We start from the raw sequence: 25,845 nt of genomic DNA, 5'->3' as shown, positions 1-25,845 counted from the left end.
ATTATTTGGGTCAGATGTATCTCCAGACTTGTGTATTGGTGTGATGAGACCGTAGTTCCAGATGTCAGGGAAGTAACCCACACTCAGGATCAAGTTAAAGAGTTTCAGAACGGCCAGTTGGAATTGAGGGTTTGTGTATTTCAGCATCTCGTTCATGATGCCATTGAGCCCACTGGCCTTTTGGGGTTTTAGGGCCCCGAGTTTGTCTCTTAGTTCCTGTTCCTTAATGGGGGAGTCGAGAGGGTTCTGGTTGTCTTTTACAGCTGATTCTAGTTCATTCAGTTTTGTTATAATTTGGTTTTGGTTTGGGTCTGGGTTGCTTGGTAATAGCTCGTAGAGTGTTTCAAAATGGCCGACCCATATGTCTCCATTCTGTATTGCCAATTCCACATGTTGGGATTTTTTCAGATTTTTCCATTTTTCCCAAAATTGGTTTGTGTTTATGGACTCCTCCATTAATGTCAGTTGTTTGTGTGTGTGTTGTGCCTTTTTGATTCTGAGTGTGTGTTTGTAGTGTTTGAGTGGGGCGCAGTAGAGAAGACGTAAGTCTACATTTCCTGGATCTCTGTGTTTTTGGTTAGATAATCGCCGAACGTTTTGTCTAATTTCTTTACATTCTTTGTCAAACCACTTGTCATCTTTGGGGTTCTTAGGTTTATTTTTGGATAGTTTTAATAGTGATTCCTTGGCAGTTTCCAGGATGATGTGATTGACATGTCTAACTGCATTATTTACGCCTTCTGGACTGTGTACGTATGTGGTGTCCAGAAAGGAGTCTAGTAGTGTTTGGATTGGATCTCTCTCTCTGTGTCTCTCTCTTACTCACACACACACACACACACACACACACACACACACACACACACTCACACTCACACTCACACATACCTGGTGTTGAAATAAAAAAGAACCAAAAACAAAAATCACACTGATCATAAAAAAATTTAAAGTTAAAAATAAAAAGTTATATTGAGTATGAAAACTCTTGTTCATTACATTTTACTTCATAACTGCAACCGCATGTGTTTAGTCATTGTTGCAAAACTTGTTGTGTATATAGTTCATTTGTTACCATGACAACACCATTGATCTGAAGCTTGATGCTGTCATGTAAATAGTTTTCTAATCAGCAATAAATATAACAATTTCTGATCAACTCATATCAACCGCATGCTTAAATAACATGCTGGTTAAAGCCCCGCCCATTTCAAGACAACCTGACCCACTTCCGGGTGAAATTGTGTCCACTTCCGGGTTAGGCCCCGCCCAGTCCGAGTACAGATAAGGATACAGATAATTCATGTGGTAAGCAGATACAGATACAGATAGTGCTGTACTCGCTCATCCCTAGTCAGGACGTCCAGGCGAGCGTAGCTCCCCCAGAGAAGCCTGTTTGGGGGAAAAGATCTTGTCAATAGCGCTGAGCGACCAGTTGATCAATTCCATGTTAAATATTCCAGGAAAACAGCAGGCAAGGGACAAAGAGAAAAGAGAAAAAGTACCAAAGGACAAGCCAGACAGACTGGGAAGGAGCCAAGCAATAATAAGAGGGGAGAGGAGGAAAAACACGACTGCTCTCGCCAGAAGCAGGAAGAATTAGTGGATGTATGTGTACTGATCATGTGTGTGTAATTCAGCCCTGTGTGTAATAACAACAGAGTGTAAATTGTAATTTCCCCATGTGGGACTAATAAAGGATACATTATTAATATTATTATTAAACTGCTAATTAAACTACTGCCAGCGCCTGGTTAGCTTAGCATAGCACAAACACTATAAATGGTAAAACAGCTTGACGATCTTGGGCTATTTAAACCTCGTTTCCCTTTCTTTGATAGAACATATATCTCTTCTTCAAGCTTCATTTGAAACCATCCACATTATTCAGTTGCTTTGAGATGAAATGTCTCCTTCTGCTCTGCTCACTCCTGCGTTGTTCCGAGCTGACCTTCAGTGGCATTTAGCAACTCACGCACTTATTTGAAATGCCGCAATACTGCTCATCAACAAAATGGCTACTCAAGTCTCTTGATGACACTCAGAGAGCTGGAAAAGTGTCCGTGAGGGAGTGGGGAACTCAAAGAGCTGACACGAGGGGAAGAGAAGGGAGTGAGAAAAAGAGAGGACAGATGGCATGATTACACAACATGTAGAGAGATTTGTGGATGTTGAACAACAGCTGAGCAGATTTTTGGTCTTGTTTCCTCTGATCAAATGCTCACGTTTGTAGAGGAATATGGTTGCAGTTTTCCCCCCCACAACACCAGTTGATATAACAATACCACACCTCTATTCCTTCACATTCTATTACATAAGAGAGAAAAACAGATTTGTGTCTACTTTTGGCAAGTGTGCATGTGTTCTAGACACTCCCTGCATACTTTGTGTAGTTTATGACTGTAGAGAATCAGGCATCTCGTCAGTTTTTCCTTCTCCTCATACACAGCTTTGTTCGGGTGCAGGTGTGTGGAGAACAGTTTAGAAAATCTAGAACACTCTCTCTGAGGATTAGAAGTCTTCTTGTTTCTCAACTTATTGATATTTTGTGCTACTGAAACTAGAGGAGAATGGGCTGCTCGCTGCTGCTGCTTACAGGACTGATGCTCATCGCAGCTTGCTCTCACTTTCTCTGTGTAAGTACTCTGCCAACAATCAGTCAGGGTACTTTGTTGCGTTACACTTCAGAAATATTTTAAATCTAAGCCACAGATCTTTCCTTGGCTTTATTTTGTGTGTGTGCTTATGGCTTCTTATCATATATTGTTATATTTGGAAATGTGTTATCATTCCTTATCTATGGCTATAACTTAATGTAGGGCTGTCCCAGTAAAGTTTGAGAGTAAATCCCGTAAAAATGTAAATCTTTGCAATCATGCATGCCATGTTGCATGAAAAATAGTTTTTCTGTAGCTTGCTAATTTGGAGATTGTGGTTGTTTCCATAAGCAAAAGGACTTTGAGACAAACAGAGAGCAGAAGGTGATGGACAAGCAAGCGCATGTTAGGCAATTATCATTGTCATTGTCTGCATGAATTATGTATCATAGACAATCTAGAGATCTATATAAGATGGCCTATAAATTAGGGGTGGGGAAAATATCGCTACATCATAGTATTGCGATATTTTTAGTGGCAATACTGTATCGATAAACAGATGCCAAGAATTGATCTTTTATTATATATGTGTTGGTCAGTTTGTCTGATTGACAATCCCATTTTGCGGCTATAAAATTATAGTGATGGGAACAAAGAGAAGTTGACAATTTCCTTTTGGGGACGTCTTTTGAAACTGGGAAAAACTAGAAGTTGGAAAAAAGGTTATAAATCTGTTCCAGTCTTTATGTCGGCTTTACCTTCACATGTCAAAATGCTCTTTGGAAGTTAGTTTAGATTAGTGCTTGGGTTTCCTAGGGTTAATTTTAATGTTATGAAGTTGAAATTTAGGCTTGGATGAGTAGTAATCTAACACCTGGCATTGAAATGCGTTTTTGGGTGATCAGATTTTAATGTGGAGAGTGGAGAACCATTAGGGAATAACCAAGTTAAATCATATCTAGATAGAACCTGGATACAAAACACATGTTAATGCCAGGTGTAAAGGGGGTGATAGTGCATCTGTTTTAATAATATGTTGCAGATTGGCAGCTTACAATAATGATCCAACATGCTGTATATCCAACTTTTGAAAAAACTTTCCATTTTTAACATGTTTCCTTGGAAAAAGCAACAGCATTTACCAATCAAATAATTATTATTTAATGGAATCAAATATATAGTAAATTAAAATAAATAAAAACTGTAGTTTTCCGCAAACAATCATTTTTGCATATTTCACTATATACAGTGCCAAAATGGGCCAGTACTCACCTGTAAAGTGCACCGGGACTTCTTATTTTTGTCCACATGAGTACCCTTACTTTTAATTGTTGTTATCAGTATTATAAGGCTACATGATATCACTTTATCTCTACAGTCTACGACTGATATTTATACCATAATAGGCTATATATCATAATTTATTGGGATAATCCAAGCAATTCTATGTAAAATCAGACATGCAGCATGGAATAAACCTTTTGTGTTGTAACCACAGTTTCAGACACTGCAACGATTCAAGTGTGTATTTGAGCTCAGAGTTAAAATATTTATAAGTGAAGATCATCACAATGTGAATTCAAGTGTGCGTGTGTGTGTGTAGGCGTCCAACAGTTGCAGTGAGGAGGTGGCTCGTCTGCAGGAAAAGGAGAGGCTTCTCCAGGGCCAGCTTCAGAAACAAGAACTCCTCCTACACAGACTACACTTGCTATACCAACCGGGCAACACGGACACAGCCAGACCCGTTCAGAGCCAGGACACCCAGTACACAGGTCAGGGCCACGGCCTCAGGACAGGGAACCAAAGCTTAAACCATTATGAGTTCCAGCTCTCACATTGTAGAAACAGGAACCAGATGGTCCATTATGGTCAGCTTAATTATTTCCTGGATATTGTTTTGTCATAGTCCCAATAGATGTATGTAGAAATAGAGGAAAAGGGGGAAATAAAAAAAACAGACCCCTTGTTTGGTGTGCCCCCCACTTCTCAAACCAAAGTTACACCCTTTTGTGTGTGTGTGTGTGTCAGACTGTTCCCAGATCTTCAGTTCCGGCTCCAAATCTAGTGGTTTCTACACCATCAAACCCCAGGCCAGCCCTCATCCAGTCAGAGTATACTGTGATATGAGTGATGGAGGCGGCTGGATTGTCATTCAGAGACGGATCAATGGAACAGAGAGGTTTAACAGGTGTGTCTGTCTGTGACGTCTGATAGCTATTTGTGTACAATAATTAAATCACATGAAAAAAATATATCTATCTATCAGGTCGTGGGCAGAGTATAAGGATGGATTTGGAGACATGGATGCAGAGTTTTGGCTCGGCAATGACAACCTGCATTACATCACTACACAAGGTCAACCGCACTTTTACAAAAACATTTTCAAAATGTTGTAATTTAAAGCTGCACTAATCCATAGTCCCCCAGAGCTCTATGGAGAGTTTTAGCATCTTTGAGCTCATTGTTTTGGTTTTCAAACCTACAACTTCCCTGTTATGTGTCACTCCAGAGATGGTTTAAGTGAGGTGGTGATTCCAATTGATTCCAATTAAGTGAACGTGAACACAGAATATGACCAATTTTTTTGCCTCATAGTCATCAAAATAAATATTAGACCCATTTTTCACAAGCCACATAGTGTCTCTTCAACATTGTGACACAAAATCAGAATTTAAATGATGAGCTTTGAACTTGTTGCTGCTGACCTTCCAAAGCGCAAATAATGTGATCATGAGCTAGCTAGAAGTACGACAAGTATACCTGCACTGCACTATGCTCTGCGAAGCCATACCTCACAGTTATACCACTGGTCATGAGGACAGTTGTAGACAGGAAAGAGGGGAGAGAGAGAGAGAGGAGGGGAGACATGCAGCAAACGGCCACAGGTCGGACCCAAATCTAGGTTGCTGTGGTAAGGACCGAGCCTTGGCACATCGGGTGCGCGCTCTACAAGTTGAGCTACCAAGGCATCCCTGATTTTTGTACTTATTAATATAAGTTTCCGGAATGCAGTTTGAGATTGGCCCACTTGATCGTGATAAGAGCCAGATATTTCCCTCATGAGTTGGTGGAGACCAAAAACAGAGCTAGGAGAAGACTAAACATTGGACAGAGACACAGCTTGTAATGGATGCTAATAATAATAATAATAATAATAATAATACATTTTATTTAAAGGCTCCTTCTTCTGCACTCAAGGACGCCGTACAGGGTATACATACATTACAAAAACAAAATACTGTACAACAAAAACAGAAAAGGCAGAGCAATAGACATTCAAGTGTAATTGGCAATTGGTTTTATGTTGCTCCATGTCTATTGGATGTGTAAATAGTCAACTGTTTGCTAACATGTTCAGCAGTGTTATTGCAAAACCTGCCAAAAAACAATCATACTTCTTGTGAGATAAGAGTCATTTTGTATTTTTGCAAAACTTCTATTGTTTGTCTTTTATAGGGAATTATTCTCTGAGGATTAACCTGGAAGACTTTGATGGTTATCAGCGCTATGCCGAGTACAAGAACTTCAAAGTGGCCAATGAAAAGGTGTTGATGCTGACTGACCGCTAAAATGTTGAGAAAGGGTTGATTTTAGTCTGAATTTTTTGGGGTTAAAATATACAAATATTTATAAATGTTGAGAAAAGTAACCATCTTGCTTTCTCTTTCTCTCTTATGTATACAGGCTTAAATTAATTATCACCATTTTAGGAAATTATTAGCTTTCTTTGGAGCTAGATGAGAAGAGTAATCGTAGTAATGTATGTACTCTAAATATGAACCTACAGCCAGAATCTGGTTAGCTTAGCTTAGCATAAAGACTGGAAAGAGGGGAAAGCAGCTAGTCTGGCTCTGTCCAAAGTTAAAATTTGCACACAGCCCTTTTTAAAAGATCAGTAATTTATAAATTATAACTTTCCCCCCTTATCACTGCAAAAACCAAAGTTGTGGGCTAATAGTCACACCTGGCGGCACCAGTGACTTCATAGAGCTTCAGATTTCCTTTGTGAATGAATAATGTAATAATGTTCTTCCTTAAAATACAGGGGGCATGAGGTTACACACTCCTATGTTAAATTCCCATAGAAGTAGGCAGATCTTTATTTTTTAAGGCCAGTTATTTCATGGATCCAGGATACTATGCATCCTGATATAGCACCCCCCCACCCCCCCACATCATCACATACCCTTCTCCATATATAGAGATAGACATGGGAAACTTTCCATAAGATCATCTCTCAATGCTAATCAAACCAGCTATTAATCTAACTGAAATAACACCCTGGGGGAGACAGACACTGCACTATAGCTTGAAAGTACATTTTCCTGGAGATATTTTTATATATATATTCTCCAGTGTGGTATTAGTACTTTTACTTAAGTAAAGAATCCAAATACTACTTCCACCACACTCCAAAATGTCAACTATTGTTTCATTTTTATTATTTTTTTAAGCAAGTTGACCAGCTCTCCTCATCTTTCTCTCTGCAGGACCACTACCAACTAACCTTTGGACCCTATGTAGGTACAGCTGGAGATGCTCTGTCTGGGATGGATCAGGTTGGTGTGTCAGACTGGGCCAGTCACCAGGACATGAAATTCAGCACCTACGACCAGGACAACGATAACTACAAAGGAAACTGCGCACTGGAAGACAAAGGAGGCTGGTGGTTCAACAAGTAGGAGTTCTCTGTGATATTTGCATACAAATGCAGCAAGACGCTTGATTACAGTAAAAAAAAAACTTGATTTTCATTCTCCAGGTGTCACTCGGCTCATCTCAATGGCGTGTACTACCCCAATGGGCACTACAGTGCATTGACAGATGATGGTGTAGTTTGGTACACTTGGAAAGGCTGGTGGTACTCCCTGAAAACAAGCATCATGAAGCTGCGACCCATTAACTTCAAAATGGATCCCATCGACGACCCCAATGCTGTTCAGCACAGACTACCTTCCTAGATCGGACATGAAGAGACATCAATTCTCCTTGGCTTCACTATTTTGGGCAAAAAAAATGGCTTCATTAGTGTATAGTAATTGGTGTGAAATTATATTTCAATTTTACAATCCTCTCAAATTGGATGTATTCTTGTTCACACACTTTAACAATACAGCAACATATTTAAAGACTTCACAACATAATTGTAGGAGAAACCTTTTGAATTTTTTTTTAGAGACTTGGATGTCGCAAGGGGAAGTAGCAAGCACACACAGATGTCTATTTTGGTGAAGAAAAGGGAAATAAGAAGGCTGAAAGATTACACCAAAGGTTACAAAAGGAGCCCTTAATCATGCCATTGAAAATGGCAAACAAGAACTGAAAGGGTTCTTTTTATGCAATAATATATGAGATTGCAGAGCTCAGAAATGAATGTTTGCCCAAATCTTACGAAGGTTAGCAGAAGTTACCTGTGTATTACAAAAAATGAAGGAATGACATGCATAAATGAAAACAAAAGTGACGTACGGTTAAAAGAACATCACATATATAAAGGATTAGTTTTACGCTGTACTTAATCTCACACTTACGTCATTTACAACTCTACTTCTGAACCAGCTATATATATATTTTGGCATTTGCATTATAACCATAATTCTCCAAATAAAACAAGAAAATACTACTTGTTCATTGAAATGTTTTCATATTCCTGCATTACATGAGCTCCTTAAGACCTGACCAACTGTAAACACTACAGTTAAGGATAACTATACTTTAACCATAACCATTTGCACACTTCATGTATTAGCCTACTGATAATGTGTTGCCATTTCTGAAAAGCTCAGATAGGATCTAGATATAAACCTCAATCATTTAGGATTAGAAGAATACAAATCAACTAAATTTAGCCTCAGTATATCATACACAATTTGTTTTTGATGGAACATGGATCATTTGCGTCAATTAGTCTGTGAAAAGATATTTTGCAGATGTTATCCACTTTAATTATTATGTTTTACAAAACAGAGATAAGGAAAACCGGAAATAATATTCAGTAGATGTCCAGAGTAATGAAGCATGTGTAAAAAGGTGAATATGGCTGAAATCAATTTTGTCATTACTGTGAAAACAATATTGTGTATTTACACTGTATGATATCTTTTGTACCACAAAACGAGAAAACAGATTATTTTATAATGTTATGTCCATCTCTGAAAGAAAAATCAATCGTTAGAGAAACAAGGTATTATCCTTTATTTCGTAGTACGCTTGATTATTGTTCGTAGCTGCCCAGTTGGTCGGTATTTTTCCCGGTGCATCCAAAGCAACGTTCAATCAAAACCCTCGTCTACTACGGGCTGTCTTGATTCTTAAAACAGGCGCACCATACGTGGTAAACACAAGCGCTGATTGGCTGACACCCTTCCACGTCCAGAGAGATCGTCAGTCAGCTGAAGCTCGAGGAAAATAACAGTTGCCTGTTTTTATCTGTTGGGGATTTTGGACCTGACGTATTTTGTCGTTGCGTTTATAAAACTTTTAATTCGCCATTGCGAAGCCTCAGATACATTACTTTACTGAGAGGAAAGCGAGAAGGCAGTGCTGTTATCGCACACCTTTTTTAACGATAGGTAAGTAAGCTAACATTAGCTGATGTTTAATTGTTTAGCTAACGTTACTTAGCAAGCTAGTTACTAGCTGTCTAGCTAATTTATCTGTCGGTATTGCAGTTTACTTAGCGTTAACATCACTAGTCAAACCATACAGCAGTTTAGAATTACTTACTTCGTTTTTTATGTAATTTTTTAAACATTAAACCAGGTAGCAGCGTTGGCTTCTTTGTTGAGCTTCCTCCTAGCCCAGTTGGTTAGCAACAGTCACTGAACTACCCTTACCGATTTGTCTCCAAGGTGACGGTGGATGTTGCTAATTCTATCCTATCACCACGGGTCTCTCTCCATCTGCTTCCTGGGCGACTTGACCTGTGTCCTAAGGCAAACCTGGTTGTCTGGAGTATCTCGTTGTGGATGACTAACCCGACGGGGCTCTGTGCCTGTCACCGCTGGGCTGGCCGATGCTAGGAGCGGGGGAAACATAGCGGTGTGGGTCGGAGAGGAAATGTCAGAGCGGGGATGCCTTGTCTTGGAAACAGTGTTGTAGTCGAGGGTATACACGAGTGTACACAGTATACGTACCTCTCTGACTTGGCATATAGACTAGCGGACCAAGTTTTCAGCCTAACTAGTAGTGACTCATATATGGATGGTGGGGTCGCAGTATGCCCACCCCCTCAACTACCACTACACCACTGGCCGGAGGGAGTAGCAGTGCCGGAGGAGGAGAAGAAGAGGGGCCCATGTCTGCCACCTCCACCTCTTCTATCGGCTCCTCTTTCCAGTTCGTCCCGGCTTTCTGCCTGGGCGTGGTGGCAGCAGTAGTATTTCAGCTGGCCTGGGGAGGCTTGACTCTCACCTCTTTCTTTTTGAAGTTGTTCATTTATGTTTCATTTGCCCTACTTTGTTTCCTGGCGGGGAGTTTTGTTCTGTTGGTCAGGAAGAGTCCTCTCAAAGTCAGCTGCTTTGACAGAAACAGAAGGCAGTCAGCTGCACGGCTGGAATTCTTCAACAAGCTTATGGTAAGAAACTGGTATCTCCTAGTTTTAACACATTAATCACATATATAGTGCATCACCAACGCACACACTGTCTACCAGGCTTCTATGATAATACATTAGCGTTACACTATGATATATAACCAACTGCTGGAATCCATTGATAGAGACAACAGCTGCCATATTCTGTTGGTATCTAAGGGCACTTCTGTCACATCTAACCTTTACTCCAACAGACTGGAGCACATGTCAAAAATGTTGAACAGAAATTTCTGAGTTTGATATGTTTCATTAATCTTTCCTAACGCTCCTCTTTTGCTCCCCTCGACTGCTTCATCTGCCCTCCCTAGCTTTCTTCTCTCTCTCATCTTCTCTCCTTGCCCCCAGATCCTAACTCTGTTGTTCTATAATAGATGAGGTGGAGTTATGCATTGCTGCTGGATTTAGACACACCTGAACACACACACACACACACACACACACACACACACACACACACACACACACACACACACACACACACACACACACAAACATGCACACACATACTGTATATTGTGTGGATTTATTTAGCAAGGAAAGTGGTTGTCTACTTGCAAGCGACTGCTGGCTTGCCTTAATAGAAAGCCACAGCCAAGTGGCTGCCTTTCAGCAGTGTTTGTGTGCTGCTGTGTACTGATGACTTATTGATGTTGACAGTGGAGGAGTATTGTCACAAGCATTTGTCTGGTTGACATGTTATATGTGCTGTGAAAAATGTTGGTCTGTCTTGTCTGTTAGATTTTCAGGCTTATTAGACGCACAGTTCTCAATCTTCTCCTCCTTCTCTTGTCCAATATTTCCTGATTTTTATGCTTTTGTGCCCATCTGTGAAGTGAAAAGATGTGATTTGGGATTGTTTTTGTTTTTCAGGCCCGTTTTTTGGTGCCAGTTCAGGAGTCTAGCCAGAGCAGGAGGGTGGTGGTGTCACACAATGTGGACAAAGCTTTGAAGGAAGGTAATGGATCACCTTTACCCAAGAGATTTTTTTAAAGCAAAACATTTTCTGGTAAATTTTGTTCTAGGAGTCTACTTTTCAAGCTATTCTGAATTTCTTTCAGACGGTTTTCTGCATTTCCATAACGGTGTAAAGACCCGCAATGAGGCAAATTAGTTTAATACTAATAAGCTGACGCATGAACATGACATGGGAGGAGAGCCTCTGGTGGTAGCAACAGTGGTGTAGCCTGCAGTTCAGTGTTCCTGTTTAATAATAATAACAAAAAAAATAAAAAACCTTAGGTTAGGCAACTCCAGCTGGGAACCCCAAACTACCTTTTTCCAAGCCACATTAGCTAGCTCTGACTGGGGGATCCCAAGGCGTTCCCAGATCAGGGTGGCCCAGGGGGCACCAGGTGCCCAAACCACCTCAACTGGCTCCTTTCGACGCAACATAGCAGCGGCTCTACTCCAAGCTCATCCCGGATGACTGAGCTTCTTACCCTATCTCTAAGGGAGACGCCAGTCCCCCTCCTGAGGAAACCCATTTTGGCCGCTTGTACCCTGGATCTCGTTCTTTCGGTCATGACCCAGCCTTCATGACCTGCGGTGAGGGTAGGAACAAAATTTGACAGGTAGATTGAGAGCTTTGCCTTCTGGCTGAGCTCTCTTTTTGTCACAACGGTGCAATAAAGTGAATGTAATACTGTCCCCGCTACACAGACTCCCCAACCAAACTCCTGTGCCATTGTCCCTTCATTACGTGAACAAGACCCCAAGGTATTTAAACTCCTTCACTTGGGGTAAGGACTCATTCCCTACCTGGAGAAGGCACTCCATCGGTTTCCTGCTAAGAACCATGGCCTCAGATTAAGAGGTGCTGATCCTCATCCCAGCCGTTTCATACTCGGCTGCGAACCAATCCAGTGAGTGCTGAAGGTTGCAGGCCGATGATGCCGTCAGGACCACATCATCTGCCAAAAACTGGGATGAGATCCCCAGCCCACTGAACTGCAACCCCTCCCCACCACGACAACACCTGGATATCCTGTCCCTAAATAGGTTTGGCGGCAAAGTGCAGCCCTGGCGGAGGCCAACCCCCCACCTGAAACGTGACTTACCTCCGAGAACATCTTATATCCATGTAATGCAAATGCATTTTGAAACTATTTATGTGCGAGACATTTTTGTCAGCGCTACAGGTTACAGATCATTTTGTTCCAGTCCAGGCAAGTTAAAAACAGGTTCTTATTTACAATGGCAGCCTGACAAGTGGCATAGCGACTTAGGGAAAGGAAAGGAGGGCTAGAAAATAAATACATACATACAGTTTACAAATGACATACTACATAGACAGTAAACACCATGGTTGTATAACCGGTAACTGCAGACATTAAAATGGACATTGAAACATCGAACATTTGAAAAACATGTGCAGTACATCTCTTCCACTAGGGACGTACCGGCCACTTCAGCCAGCAGCTTTGCCTGCTGCCTGGCAGCTAACCCTAACACAATTCAGATACTAAAACCCGAAACATTACAGGTGACAATATACAGATTCAAATATACAATACACATGTACAAAACACATTAGGCAACATGTCTTCTGGGTTGCCAAAAATCGGTCTCCATTTTACACACACACACACACACACACACACACACACACACACACACACACACACACACACACACACACACACACACACACACACATTAGTCTGGCTGCCAAGTGACAGATGGTTCCAGGATTTACACCAAGGGTGTGTATTTGCTTATGGTCCTGAGCGTGTTTTGAAAAGTTTTTTTGGGGCGTAGTGTGGCACAAGCTTATAAGGTTCACAGGGAAGACCTGTTGTGTCATTAATTTTGATAAACATTGTTTCGGTATACGTTTTGTGGAAGTGCTTAGTTCTCGGATTTAAATCCAGCACTCACGTTCAGGGCTTTAGCTTCCCAGGGGTCTTATCATTATTCATGTATTTTTATGGTGGTTAATAATAGCACATAAGAAAGTTCAAGTTACTATTTATGGGATTCGTTTGCAATGTAAAAGAAGAAAATTATCCTTGATATTGATCTAATTTGGTAGGTGATATTTCAGTGACATTTAAGAGAATTTGGACTAAAATGGATAGGATATACTGTAAAATGCACCTAAACAACTAGCAAGGCCCTGTCTGTCGGTCTGTCGGTCGGTCGGTCGGTCCGTCCGTCCGTCCGATCGATCCGATCCTTTTCATGGACACGGTGGCTCGAGGATACGAACCCGACTGAGCTCCTGTCTATCTCAGGACTAACTCATACAGACAGATAAATGCTTTCTCCCCTACAGGCAAGAGAGTTGCCAGTTCACCTAACCTGCATTTATTAGGACTATGGGAGGGTGGATAAAACCTATGCAGACAAATGTAGAACATTTTGTATGGTAAATGTTAAAAGGGCACGAATATTTTGATACATTTTATCTGTGAAAAGAAGGTAGGTTTACCACATAGTATATTGGCTTCATACAAAGTAAACAGGTCTTAGGCTACATTTGCATTGCTACGTTTTGGTTTTTAAGCGATGTTTTGAGCCCAAAGCGATCTCTGTGCACACAAGTGTTTTCGGCTCCAGTAGAAGAACTAATCTCTGTTTAAACTAACATGCCCAGACCGCAAATCTCTACGATCAGGGGCCTCATTTATTAACATGGTGTACTCACAAAAGAAGACGTATGTCGCTCTCTACGCAAGAGTCGGGATAAATAAAAAAACAAACTTGACTTCTCTGTGTAGCTCCAGGCGTTTTTTTGCTTCAGCTTTAATATCGGACCATTTCATTTTATCTTGGGCCACGGTCCAACCTCTAAGGCTGTTGCATTAACTGCGTCTGCAACATGTTGTCACTCCACACTTTTTTGGCATTAATAATGCCCACACTGTGCCATCCAAAAATAAATTCTTCTTCTCCACTCTAATACATGAGGCCCCTGATCATTAAAACTCCTAAGACATGCTATAACCCTAGGTCCAATACCTTCGGTTATCCTTGTAATGTTAAGATCCCTTGCTGTAGATACAGTTGAAAGGCTAAAAGATGTTTCCATTACAACAGATCAAACAAGAAAAGATTGTTTTAATTAACATATATTTTATGAAGTTTTACTTGAGTTATGATTCAAAGAGGGAGAAGTACCATACTTTACTTCAAAGCAAATCGGAATCAGTTATTACAGCATTAATGTGAATGGAAATTTCACTGTTGAATTTGCATCTTGCGCAGTGTATATGTTGAAGCTGCTATTCGTTATGGCTTATAAGTAAAATACTAACAACATACTGTACATGTAAGTGGAAAACTACAATATGTTGAGATATGTGTGTGTTTGTGTGTGTGTGTGGCCTTGCAGTAGGCTGGTGCCGTGTAAAGGGTGTGCAGGGATAGGTTTGTGTATAGAAAATGGATGGATGGATGATACTTCGTCGTAATAGAGGACTGGCATAGATCAGCGACACTTGTTACTGCACAAAATGATCATTCTTTGCAAAGAAACTATTACTGATTGCATCTTAAAAGAGTTAAGAAGTATAAAAATCTCTTTCTTCTAATGTATTAAAATTCTAATGTCAACCGCTGTCTGACTCTTTATTATTTATCTTCTGGCAAAAATAATAGTTCAATTTGTTTCTCTCCCTCCTCGCTCCCCTAGTGTTTGACTATGCCTACAGAGACTACATACTGTCCTGGTACATCCCTCTAAGTCATGATGAGGGCCAGTTGTACTCCATGCTGTCGGAGGACTGGTGGCAGATGATTGGCCAATTGCGATCCAGGCTTGCTGACATTGACCTCGTCAATGTGGTGTGTTATGACACCATCCGAATCCTACACACACACTTCACAGACCTCAAGGCTGCATCTGCAAGGTACAGACACACACACACACACACACACACACACACACACACACACACACACACACACACACACACACACACACACACACAAACACACAAACCAGAAGCAGCATGTGAATGTGCCAGGGCCAGGAGTTATCAAGAGATTGCTGAGAAACAGCAAAAGAGGTGAAACACTGAAAAATACAGATTTAAAAAAGAAGATGTATAAGGGCTCTTGTTGTTATGGACAAGTGCGTTATAACATTAGCTTTGCTCTTTTGCTGTTTGCTTTTTCAATATGTCAGTTTAAGCTTGTCCGTTTGCTAATGTTTGTGATGGCTGCTCCCAACTGGTTGGCTTTACAGTAGCAGTAGCAACCATTTTCTTATCTACAACCTAACGTGAGCTAACACTGATTCTGCCATATTTCATTTACCATATTTTCAGGACTATAAGTCGCACTTGTTTTCATAGTTTGGCTGGTCCTGCAACTTATAGTCACGTGTGACTTGTTTATCAAAATATTTGTAATTTAACATTCATACTGACTGACATGAACCAAGGGGAAAACATAACACTGGCTTGTCTTGTTTATTTAGGCTATTCAGCCTCCCAGGTATGTTCTTTATGCTATTATGTAGCTAATTAACTGTTAATGTGTTACATTAACATACTGGACACCTATTCAGCTTGTTCTGTGTGCTATTGTGTTGTTGAATAACTTGTGTTACGTTTACATACTGGACACCAACCGTATTCAGCCTGTTTTTCTGTGTAGTTGAATAACTTGCCTTTTTCCGGATTAAATGTCTGTTCTTGGTCTTGGATTTTGTGAAATAAATGTCTAAATAAGTATGACTTATAGTCCAGTGCAACTTATGTTTTTTTCCCCCCACTTCATGACACATTTTTTGACTAATGCGATTTATACTCTGGAGCGACTTATAGTCTAAAAAATACGGCAGTCAGAAAATAGCAGAAGTGGTTGCTAAAGCAATGCACATCCCTGAATCTGGGGGGGTGGAGATTCCCAAGCCAGGGTTGTATTTGTTTGGCAGTTGAGTTCAAATAACAATCTCTGCACAGCATCGCTTACTGCATCTTTTACTGTTCATCACAGGGGAATAATGTGTTCTTCACTTCTGAGCTTCCATTTCTTAGTGTGCTGACTCACTGTTGTTTAACAGAAAATATGTCAGCTTTCATTTGTTAATGTTCAAAGGATTTCACTTCCCACAAATGCTCATACCTAGCACCATAATTGAATGTAAATGCAGATGGGGTGAAATAATGGCACTTCAGTACCATGTAAACAACATTCAAATTCTCTACACTCGCTTCCATCTTCTCCAAACAGAATCTGTCAGGTACACAGACAGAGTGATGATTCACACTCTATCTGGTTTCATTATCCTGGCAAGTCAGTCGAGACTTATGATTTGATCACACTACAGAGATGTCTGCCCTCCCTCCTCTTCAATAGTTTGAGAACAATGTAGCAGCAGCGTGTCTTGTTCAGTCAGATTTTAGAAGCAAAGTTGTAATAACAATGGCAGTGTTAGCTATGCCAATGAATATGTGACTCATGTAATAACATCTGACATCTAACTATGCCAGAATAACACTCTGTCTCTTTCTGTTTATATCTTAATTTTATCTGTGTCTCTTTCATGCGTGTATCCAGGCCAGAGGAGTGCGCTCGACCGTTTCCTCTCCATCCCTGTTTGGTCAGTCCTGACTCTGAGCTGGCCTTCCTCCGCTGTGTAGCCAGAATACTGCTGCTATGTCTGCTGCCTCAAAAGGATGCCAAGTCCCATACACTACGCTGCTGCCTCACAGAAGTCATCACTACTAAAGGTTGTGTGTGTGTCTGTGTCTGCCACACACTCCCTCTGTTTGCTGTTTGGACCAGTCAAAATTTGGCCGGAGAAAACATAAGAAAATACCACAAACCCAGATGGTGTACTGAAGGGAAATGAAAATTGAGTGGAAGTATGTAGGAGGGCGGAGCCAGGCTAGCCATCTGGTGGCGGAGATCAGGCAGCACATTCTCAATATTATATATATATTATATAGATATATTTAGACTATAATAAACAATATAATCTATATAATCTACAATAATATAATCTATATATAATAATAAAAATATTTGAATTATAAAGAAGGACAAGAAGAATGGGGTTGGGTTTAGGAAAAGAAGTACAGGGAAAGCAAACGTGACTCGTGGGAAACGAGCCCCGGTACTGCTGTCAGAGCTTACTCATGAAATGTGGACAGTATCGGCATTTACAACCGTGGTTCATTGTCAATATCCTTCGAAAATTTCTTCTTTGTAATTCCCCAGGAAGTGCAAAGCTTGCAGCTAAACAATTGTCTGACAGCTACTTGACCTACATTCAGAAGACCATCTGGCCTCAGACCAGTGGCCTGTAGCTATGTAAATTGTGGGGTGTGACAAAGGTACAGACCAAAGTCAAATAATGTAAAGCCACCGAGTTGACGTCAACTATTAGCATCGCTGGGATTTGCTTGTTTTCAGAGGCAGTTTCAAATTGTGAAATTTGCATTGAAAAGAGGTGTCAATGGGATTTTGAGGTTCTATGTATATCTTTTTTAACCACTGAACTGTCGTTATTCAACTATGAGAAGGTAAACTCGTTTTTGCATTCTATCACCCCTTTAAAGTATTTCTCTGTTGCAACAACTGAGGCAATTTCTTATGCTCTCATTTGCTATAAAAACTTCTTTTATAGATAGATAGATAGATTGATTGAACAGCTGTACAGTGTCTTTATGTTGTTTAGTGTGGTTATTGCAGAGGGAATGAAAGATTTCTTGTAAATGTTTTTTCTGGGCCAGTTTTTCCATCTGCCTGATGATAACTGCACAGAGTGGTGGAGGGGGTAAGAGGGCTTTCCTGTTCAGAGAGTGGCTGTACAGTTCAGACAGGGGGGTTTGGGGTGAACCCATTATCTTACTGCAGTGATTTATTATGTGGGAGAGGTTTTTGTTTCGTTTTTGGTGAGGAGGTTGTACCAGGATGAAATGTTGAAGGTGAGAATGGATTCAATGAGTGAGCAGTAAACTCGAGGTAAAATGCCCATGCTGATGGACCTTAAGACTTAAAAGACCTTATTTTCATTAGCAGCTGGAGGTGCTGCTGTACTCTTTTGTACACTGAGTCGGGATGAGGTGTGAAGAACAGGCAGGTTCCCAGAGATTTGAAGGACTCAACTTGCTCCACCAGCTTTGATAGAGTGAGCTCCAGTGAATGTTCAGTTTGGACCAGGTCGTTTACTGCCTGCTGGTATTGGAGCTAGGCATCAGTGCCAGTCTGGTGTGTGCTAGTCTTGCTTTGCCAGACCTTCCTCCACAGCGCTGCAAAAGAGGGTCTGGTTGGTCTACACAATATCCCGGGATAGGAGAAAAACATTCTCTGGTTTATTGGATTTTCTTTAAACCAACCGCAATTGTCTTGGGCAGTGCGCTGCAAAATAGCCTCAGGAAGGAACTTGTTTTGGTGGAACATGTGTACGTTCAAAAGTTGTTTTAGTCGTGCAACAGAAAAATTGGACGGATAGTCTAGCTAGCTGTCTAGGTTACCCTGCAGAGATCTGAGGAGCAGCTAACCATAGTCATCATGATTTCACCAGAGTTTAAAATTCCAACACAAAGAAAACGAAAGATAATGGGACCACCGAAAAGAGTGGAATCTGGCAGTTTTTGGGAGAAAGAGCAACCCCGGAAGTGGAACGGATATAGACTACCTTGTAACTTGACAGCATCTTATTGAAGTGTTCATTAGTTCAGACTCAATTAGGCATTCAGCAGAATTCTCTATTTATATAAAGTGTATGTGTTGGTATGTGTCTGTGTGCTCCAGGCCTCCTTCAACAACATGTAAAACTGCCTTTGAGCAAGACACTGAACCCCAAGTTGCTCCCCAATTGCTGTATGTGGCTGTCCACTGCTCCTAATACTTAGGATGGGTTAAATGCAGAGATTAAATTTTCACTACATTGTACTGTACAACTGTATGTGACAATAAAGCTTCTTCTTCTTTTTTTCTTCCTCCTCCAGTGTTGAAGCCTTTGGTAGAAGTGCTCAGCGATCCAGACTCCATAAACAGGATGCTGTTGTCTCAGCTGGAGCAGAGGGAGCAGCAGGCTGAGCAGCAGAAGAAAGCCTACACCTACGCTGCCTCCTATGAAGACTTCGTCAAACTGATATCAACTTCGGCTGATGTCAATTTCCTCAAACAACTCAGGCATGACCCTAACGGCACACACAAACGTATACACCTGCAATGCTTTTTTAACCTGAGACTGTCCCGTACTTAAATGAACCACACTGTGTGTATATATACACAAATATACAGAAACATGACAACCAGACGGCGGTAACGCAGTCCATCTGCTGGTGTTGGGTTACTATGGGAACAGACAGTGTCTCTGTGGCAATATATTAGATCAAAATGCGGGGGAGACATGATACTGCTATGCTCTCTTATTAGTTTGAAAAGCAATGTCTCAATACGGATTTGTTGTGGATATAATTGATCAACTCTGTAAATATAGCCTCGGTTACTTCCCTTTTTAGGTTCTGTACTATAAGTTGTGCATGTTTGAGAGTTCCCGTGCATGTCAGAGTTTACTCTTGTACCACATCATACTGTAAATGTATCTTGTTTACTTCAGTAGTATTGAGTTTATTTATCCTAAGACAGCACATTTTCATGTTCATGATTGATGAAATTGTACATCTCTATCTGTCTTTGTAGGTATCAGATAGTGGTAGAAATTATTCATGCCACCACCATCAGCAGCCTCCCTCAGCTCAAGAAGCAGAAAGGTACTGAAGCACAATACCTCATCAAATGACAGTTATGCCAAAAAAATGATTGCAAAAAAGAAAAATTGTGACAAAACAACTTCCCTGCATCATAACAACTCACTGATCTGCTGTAAATTTACCATGTAGGGCAGTATTCATCATAGTGTCCACAGTTACAGGTGCAATTTTCCACTTTTCTTGTTTCTGAAACGGCTCTGAAGGTCTCATGTAGAGAGCTGGATGGTCGGGTCGACCTATCTCCACAGCATTGCGAAGTGATGTCTTCCACAGATACATTCTAGTAAAGGAGAAAAAAACAATGGGCTGTTTGCATTTCAATAAATCAATAACAATCGACTTGGGTGGCGCTAATCTCTGGATGGTTTTCAGGAATATGCACATCTGCACTAGCCCTGAACGAATTATCTTTATAAAATTGCAATCTTGATTCACCCTGTTCACAATTTAATTTTTAAAAAACTTTGCTTGAAAAAAAAAAAAAAAAAAAAAATCCCCACCAATCTGTCCCAGTTAGAAGTTAATGCCGTAAACATATTCTTTGTACATCTTTCTAATATTCCCGGAAGGAACCAATCAGGCCCTCCTTGTTGCATGATCCAAATTTTCTTTAAAACCTGCACTTTTTAGTGTGTAGCTCGGTAGCTCGAAGTCTGGTGCGAACAGAGTTTGAGAACGGCAACACACAGAGATCGGAAGGTGAAGGACATCAGCAGGATGTTGATGCAATCATCATAGAAATGTAAAGTCGTTGATCCAGACTAGGTCAGACGTTACCTTTTAGGCTGCGTTACTGGGCTAAATACATACATAGATACATAAAAATCAAACAACATGTACACAACTTTGCTTTCACTAACCACTATGCTTGCTCAGTAGAACCTATTTGTAACTCATTGTCTAGAAACTTTATCTTGATGGTTCAGTGGTTCGACACCAAGTTATTGCGCTATTGTGTGACCAAAGCTGGCTCACACTTTTCTTTCAACCACTGCTGTCACTCTCTCTTAGAGCGAAAAGGTAAAGAGTCAGCAGCCATGAAGGCCGACCTGCTGAGGGCCAGAGATATGAAAAGATATATCAATCAGCTGACTGTTGCTAAGAAACAATGTGAGAAACGGATCCGCCTACTCGGTGGACCAAACTATGAGAGCACTGAGGAAGGAGGGGCTGATGACAGTGATGAGCCTCAAAGTCAGAAGGTAAGACTCTTAAAAGGTGGACTGTGAAACAGCTGCTGTGGTCTTGATTAAAAAGAAGTTGCTGAAAAATTGAGAACGTTTTAGTTTTAGAACATTATGTTGTGTATTGAAAGTTTTAAATGATAATATTTATGTGAAGAGCATGACATTTACATGACTTTGCTGGAGAGTTTGTGCTTGCTCCACTTGGCTTATGTTTTGTCATTTTCTCTCTCCACATCCAGATTCTCCAGTTTGATGACATCTTGTGTAATCCAGGTTACAGAGAGCACTTCAGAATTTACATGGAGAGAGTTGATAAGAGAGCTCTGATTAGCTTCTGGGAACTGGTGGAAACACTGAAAACTGCCAACAAGGTGATTTTCAGAGAGTTTAGCCCAACACTGCTAATTGTATATAGTGTTAAGGGGATAGTGATAGTTATGATGTGTTTCTTTTGTGTTCCATACCAATACTGGACCTGGGTGTTGCATCCACATGATGTTCCAAAATATAGCCGCTGTTTTTACTCTACATCAGAATACACATTGTGTCAGCAGTTGTCATTTCCACATGCCGCACAGCCTGTTATATAGTGAATATTTCTGTACTGTGACATCGGTAGTGGCATTAACGAGGTGGAAAATGTACATGAGTAAATGCCAATTTTTTTTGTTTCTTTGTGTGTAACAGAATGAAGTGCCGCAAATTGTAGGGGAAATCTACCAAAAGTTCTTTGTGGAGAGCAGGGATATTCCCGTGGAGAAGTTTCTCCTCAAAGAGATCCAACAGAGTCTGGTGGGGAACAGAGGAACTCAAGTATTTGTTAGACTACAAGAACAGGTATCGGCTGCTTTTACATTTAACTCAATGTAACCAATTGCATTAGCTGTCCTTATTAAAGATCCTCACATGTACACTAACAATGGTATGATTTTGTTCCACAGTGTCAAACATGTTCTACAATGACAATAAAGCATTTCTGTTGCTCTCATACATCCTCCAGGTGGCTGAGCAGATGAGAGAGCGTTACTACCCCTCCTTCCTGGTTTCTGACCACTACGATAGGCTGATCAGAGGAGACGAGCAGCATAGCCAATCCCAGTGTAGCACTGAGGAAAAGGAGGAAGAGGTTAGACATCCACAATGATATAAAAAATGTTAATCTGTTAAGATACTCCAATTTATATTTTGTGTGTCTACCTTTTGATAAATAAATATACTGTTTATACTGCTTTCTGTAGTGCCAGGGTCTAGATGCAGGAGAGGAGGTGGGCTATGAAGGCAGTAAAGGAATCAATGAGCAAGCCAGCTACGCTGCTACGAAACTCCTTCAACTCTACGACAAACTGGAGTACAAGCGGCAGGCCCTGGGCTCTATCCAGAATGCACCCAAACCAGACAAAAAGGTAACAAAATACAAGCACACGTGACAAAATGTTCAATGACGTGTTCCTGCTCTTTTCTTGTTGGCGACAGCCTTCGGCGGAGGCGTTATGTTTTTGGGATGTCCATCTGTCTCAGGACCCCTGTAGAGAATTTATTCAAATTTGGCACATGCATCCACTTAGATGTAGGCCATAAATTAAGAATTCCTATGCTTATTGTGACAACATTTCACCCACATGTCTAATAGGATAAAAAGCTAAAGTAATGACTGAAGGGCGAGATTTAGTAAGATACTGAATTAGTGACACTAATCTTGGGGGCCCACCTTGAAACTGTGTGATGATTGTACAGATCTTCTGTGCTGCCGGGTTTAAAGATGTGTGTGAAGCATCCTTGTTTTGCCAAATGAAAGCACACTTAATACCTTTTTAAAAATGATCTTCAAAGTCTTTACCATACATAGGTTAAATGAGTCTGGACAGACATGGATATAAACAGCAAATTGACGGATTTGTGAAAGCATACAACTGCAAAGCGGTAACTCTAGTTTAATCTGATTAACTTGAAGGGAATATCCACAAAATTCATTACAAATGACCCCCTTCTACGCCTTACAGTGCCCTGCTACGCCATGAACTACTACCATTTCTAGTCGTAGTTCCATTACCTTTATTCGGACTATAATTGTCACTGTTCACCACACCCCCAACCGCCACCTTCAGACACCGCCCACCAAGAGCCTGGGTCTGTCCGAGGTTTCTCCTTGAAACGTTTTCCTCACCACTCGAGGTTTCTGCCTAAAATAAAGTTTTTCCTCCAAGCTGTCACACTAAATGCTTGCTCTTGGGAGAATTACTGGAATTGTTGGGTCTTTGTAAATAATAGAGTAAGTCTAGATCACACTATTAGTAAAGTCTCTTGAGATAACTCTTGTTATGATTTGATCCTATAAATACAATTTAATTTAAATGTTTTGAAAAACATTCAGGTTTAAAAACATTACAAAAAACTAAATGATTAACATCTGTGTCTTGTGTGTGTTTTTAGATTGTAAGTAAACTAAAGGAAGAAATCGGAGCCATGGAGAAAGAGCACAGTGAACTCCAGCAACATATCACCAGGACTGACTGGTGGTGTGAAAACTTGGGGCACTGGAGGGCTACTATCACTACTGCTGAGGTACTGTTCTCTCTGTTTTTCCTTTTATCAGAAACAATAAATGGCTGATTGTACTACTGCTGAAGAAACAAGCTATTCATGACTAACTGGCTGTGGAGGACCTAAAGCACTGAAGTGCTCAGATGGCCTTTGCATCAACATGCTTTTTGGAGAAGCAGAATATACACGGGATTTGAGTGGAAAAGCATTAAAACATTTAAGATGCAGTCACCCAAATCATTTACAGAGCTGTACAGGGATGCATTTGACCTTATTGACAGCCAAGCATAGTGTGCATCTGGTCCAGTCTTGTATAAAGTACTTGAAAGCAAAACTTAAAGGTTAACTACCATTTTTTCCAACCCTTTTCAACTCTATTTTCCTATGTTTTTGTGTCTAAGTTATTGATGGGAATGCAGTTGGCAGCGGCGAAACAAGCTATAATGTAAGTTAATAGGGCAATTGTTCAGCTTGTATTTACCTTCACAAAAATGCTCCTTTTGCCACTGACAGGCTTAAAAACTTTGGAAGGGATCCCTTCACATATAGTCCTTTAAAACTACTTTGAGGCCTTTCTATTTAACCAGAAACAGCTTTGAAGTTGCAAGCGCTAAATCCACCAGACTCCATTTAAAAAAGCGATGTTTTTTGTGTATAGTGCCAACATATTTGTATATATGTAAATCGGTAGACTATGTGTTTATTTCAACCAAAACTAGAGTTGTGATGGTTGGAAAAGTGGAAAGAGGACCCACAACAGCTTTTCAGTTTTATTTTATTTTTATCAACTTTGAATTTAGTGTATTTTACGAAGATAAAATTACTGTTTATTTACATAGAGTCTTGTGACTTTAGCAAACACAATTTCGCGGATGTTATTATTTTTTAGAAAGGATTTTACTCTTTAACAGAAAGGTCAACCTCCTTAGAAATCCTGTCCATAATGTTGTTTAACACTTATAATATTAATCTGAGCCTGTCAGTTGCATAATTAGCACTTCTGTAACGGTAAATGCAAGATGGTCAATTGCCCTGTTCACTTACACTAGTTTGGTTAATCGTTGCAGACTGCAGTGATTTCGCTTAATTCTGTACCAAAATAAAATGGAAATGACTTTAGTAGGAGTAAAACTCACTTTGTTAGAGCATTACTTGAGTAAAAGTCTCTGATATTAACTGTACTTAAGCATCAAAAGTAATTTTATCATATTAAATGTATTTAAAGCATAGTGTGTAGTTTCGGTTGCCCCCATTAAGAATTTCTGTTTTCCAGAAATATAAATAAGGAAGTAAACTACAGATAGGTGAAAATTCTACTTAAGTACAGTTTCTACTTTGTTACACTACAACACTGCTCCAGTCCACCAGAATTACTATAGCGACAGACATATATTCTTGTATATGGAATAAACTGCATAAAAAAATGTTTTTATTTAATCCAATCTAAATAATACTTCAAAATAGGATAAAACATGTATCCAGTAGAATCAGTAGTGTAGTCCAATCATTGGTGTAGGTGAGTGTGCGGGTAGCAAAACGGAACCCAAAAGACAACCCCAAGCCAAAAACACACTCGGCTGGCTGTGAGGACAGAGAGCCGTAACACTGGCAGTAGTTACAAGTCCTACTAAATCCTTTATCTCCCAATTACTAGACCCAAACTGCCCATGTGACACAAAAGTTTACCTGTGCACTCTGCAAAACCATTTATCAGTCACCTTAATATCCATGTTTTCAGCAAATCTTTTAACAAATGTTCCTTCATTTTTTTTTTTTTTTTAAGATTATTTTTTTGGGCATTTTAGGCCTTTAATGGATAGGACAGCTGAAGTTGTGAAAGGGGAAAGAGAGGGAGAGTGACATGCAGCAAAGGGCCGCAGGCCGGATTCAAACCCGGGCCGGCTGCGTCGAGGAGTAAACCTCTATACATGGGCACCCGCTCTACCAACTGAGCTATCTGGGTGCCCCAAATGTTCCTTCATACACTGATCTCATAACTCCACTGAAGGAATGGATAAAATCATCCATTACAGTACATTGCATGAACACCAAAATGTAAGACCAACATACAAACATTACCCCAGTTACCCCAAATTGCAAAACGTGGCGTAGGAAACTCAAAACCCAGGTGCTAGTTAGGTGTTAGTTGTTTAGTCATTGACACTTTTGTGTGTGAAACTACACTCACCGGCCACTTTATTAGGTACCCCATGCTAGTAACGGGTTGGACCCCCTTTTGCCTTCAGAACTGC

The 25,845-nt window shown here is 40.4% G+C and overlaps 2 protein-coding genes across 2 annotated transcripts in view; both read left to right on the top strand.

Moving 5' to 3' along the window:
- Positions 1–2,355: 2,355 nt before the first annotated feature.
- fgl1 (fibrinogen-like 1) lies at positions 2,356–8,231 on the top strand. The gene is made up of 8 exons (XM_034883076.1): positions 2,356–2,462; positions 2,562–2,633; positions 4,198–4,366; positions 4,623–4,782; positions 4,861–4,949; positions 6,051–6,139; positions 7,085–7,272; positions 7,357–8,231. Exons 1-8 carry the CDS (start codon positions 2,394–2,396, stop codon positions 7,553–7,555), a joined length of 1,035 nt encoding a protein of 344 aa, XP_034738967.1. The 5' UTR covers positions 2,356–2,393; the 3' UTR covers positions 7,556–8,231.
- A 704-nt stretch (positions 8,232–8,935) lies between these two features.
- Positions 8,936–25,845, top strand: part of snx25 (sorting nexin 25) — a 23,902-nt gene continuing 6,992 nt past the window's right edge. The window contains exons 1-13 of the mRNA XM_034883048.1: positions 8,936–9,166; positions 9,446–10,170; positions 11,059–11,143; positions 14,822–15,038; positions 16,696–16,868; positions 19,095–19,281; positions 19,795–19,865; positions 20,877–21,067; positions 21,292–21,423; positions 21,740–21,889; positions 22,053–22,178; positions 22,291–22,455; positions 23,483–23,614. Of these exons, the coding sequence (XP_034738939.1) occupies positions 9,814–10,170; positions 11,059–11,143; positions 14,822–15,038; positions 16,696–16,868; positions 19,095–19,281; positions 19,795–19,865; positions 20,877–21,067; positions 21,292–21,423; positions 21,740–21,889; positions 22,053–22,178; positions 22,291–22,455; positions 23,483–23,614 (1,986 nt within the window). The 5' untranslated portion in view covers positions 8,936–9,166; positions 9,446–9,813. The remainder of the gene's footprint in view (positions 9,167–9,445; positions 10,171–11,058; positions 11,144–14,821; positions 15,039–16,695; positions 16,869–19,094; positions 19,282–19,794; positions 19,866–20,876; positions 21,068–21,291; positions 21,424–21,739; positions 21,890–22,052; positions 22,179–22,290; positions 22,456–23,482; positions 23,615–25,845) is intronic.

This window comes from Etheostoma cragini, chromosome 10 (genome assembly GCF_013103735.1).
Source record: "Etheostoma cragini isolate CJK2018 chromosome 10, CSU_Ecrag_1.0, whole genome shotgun sequence".
In the NCBI taxonomy this organism is placed as follows: domain Eukaryota; kingdom Metazoa; phylum Chordata; class Actinopteri; order Perciformes; family Percidae; genus Etheostoma; species Etheostoma cragini.
This window is presented reverse-complemented; position numbering and strand designations above follow the sequence as displayed.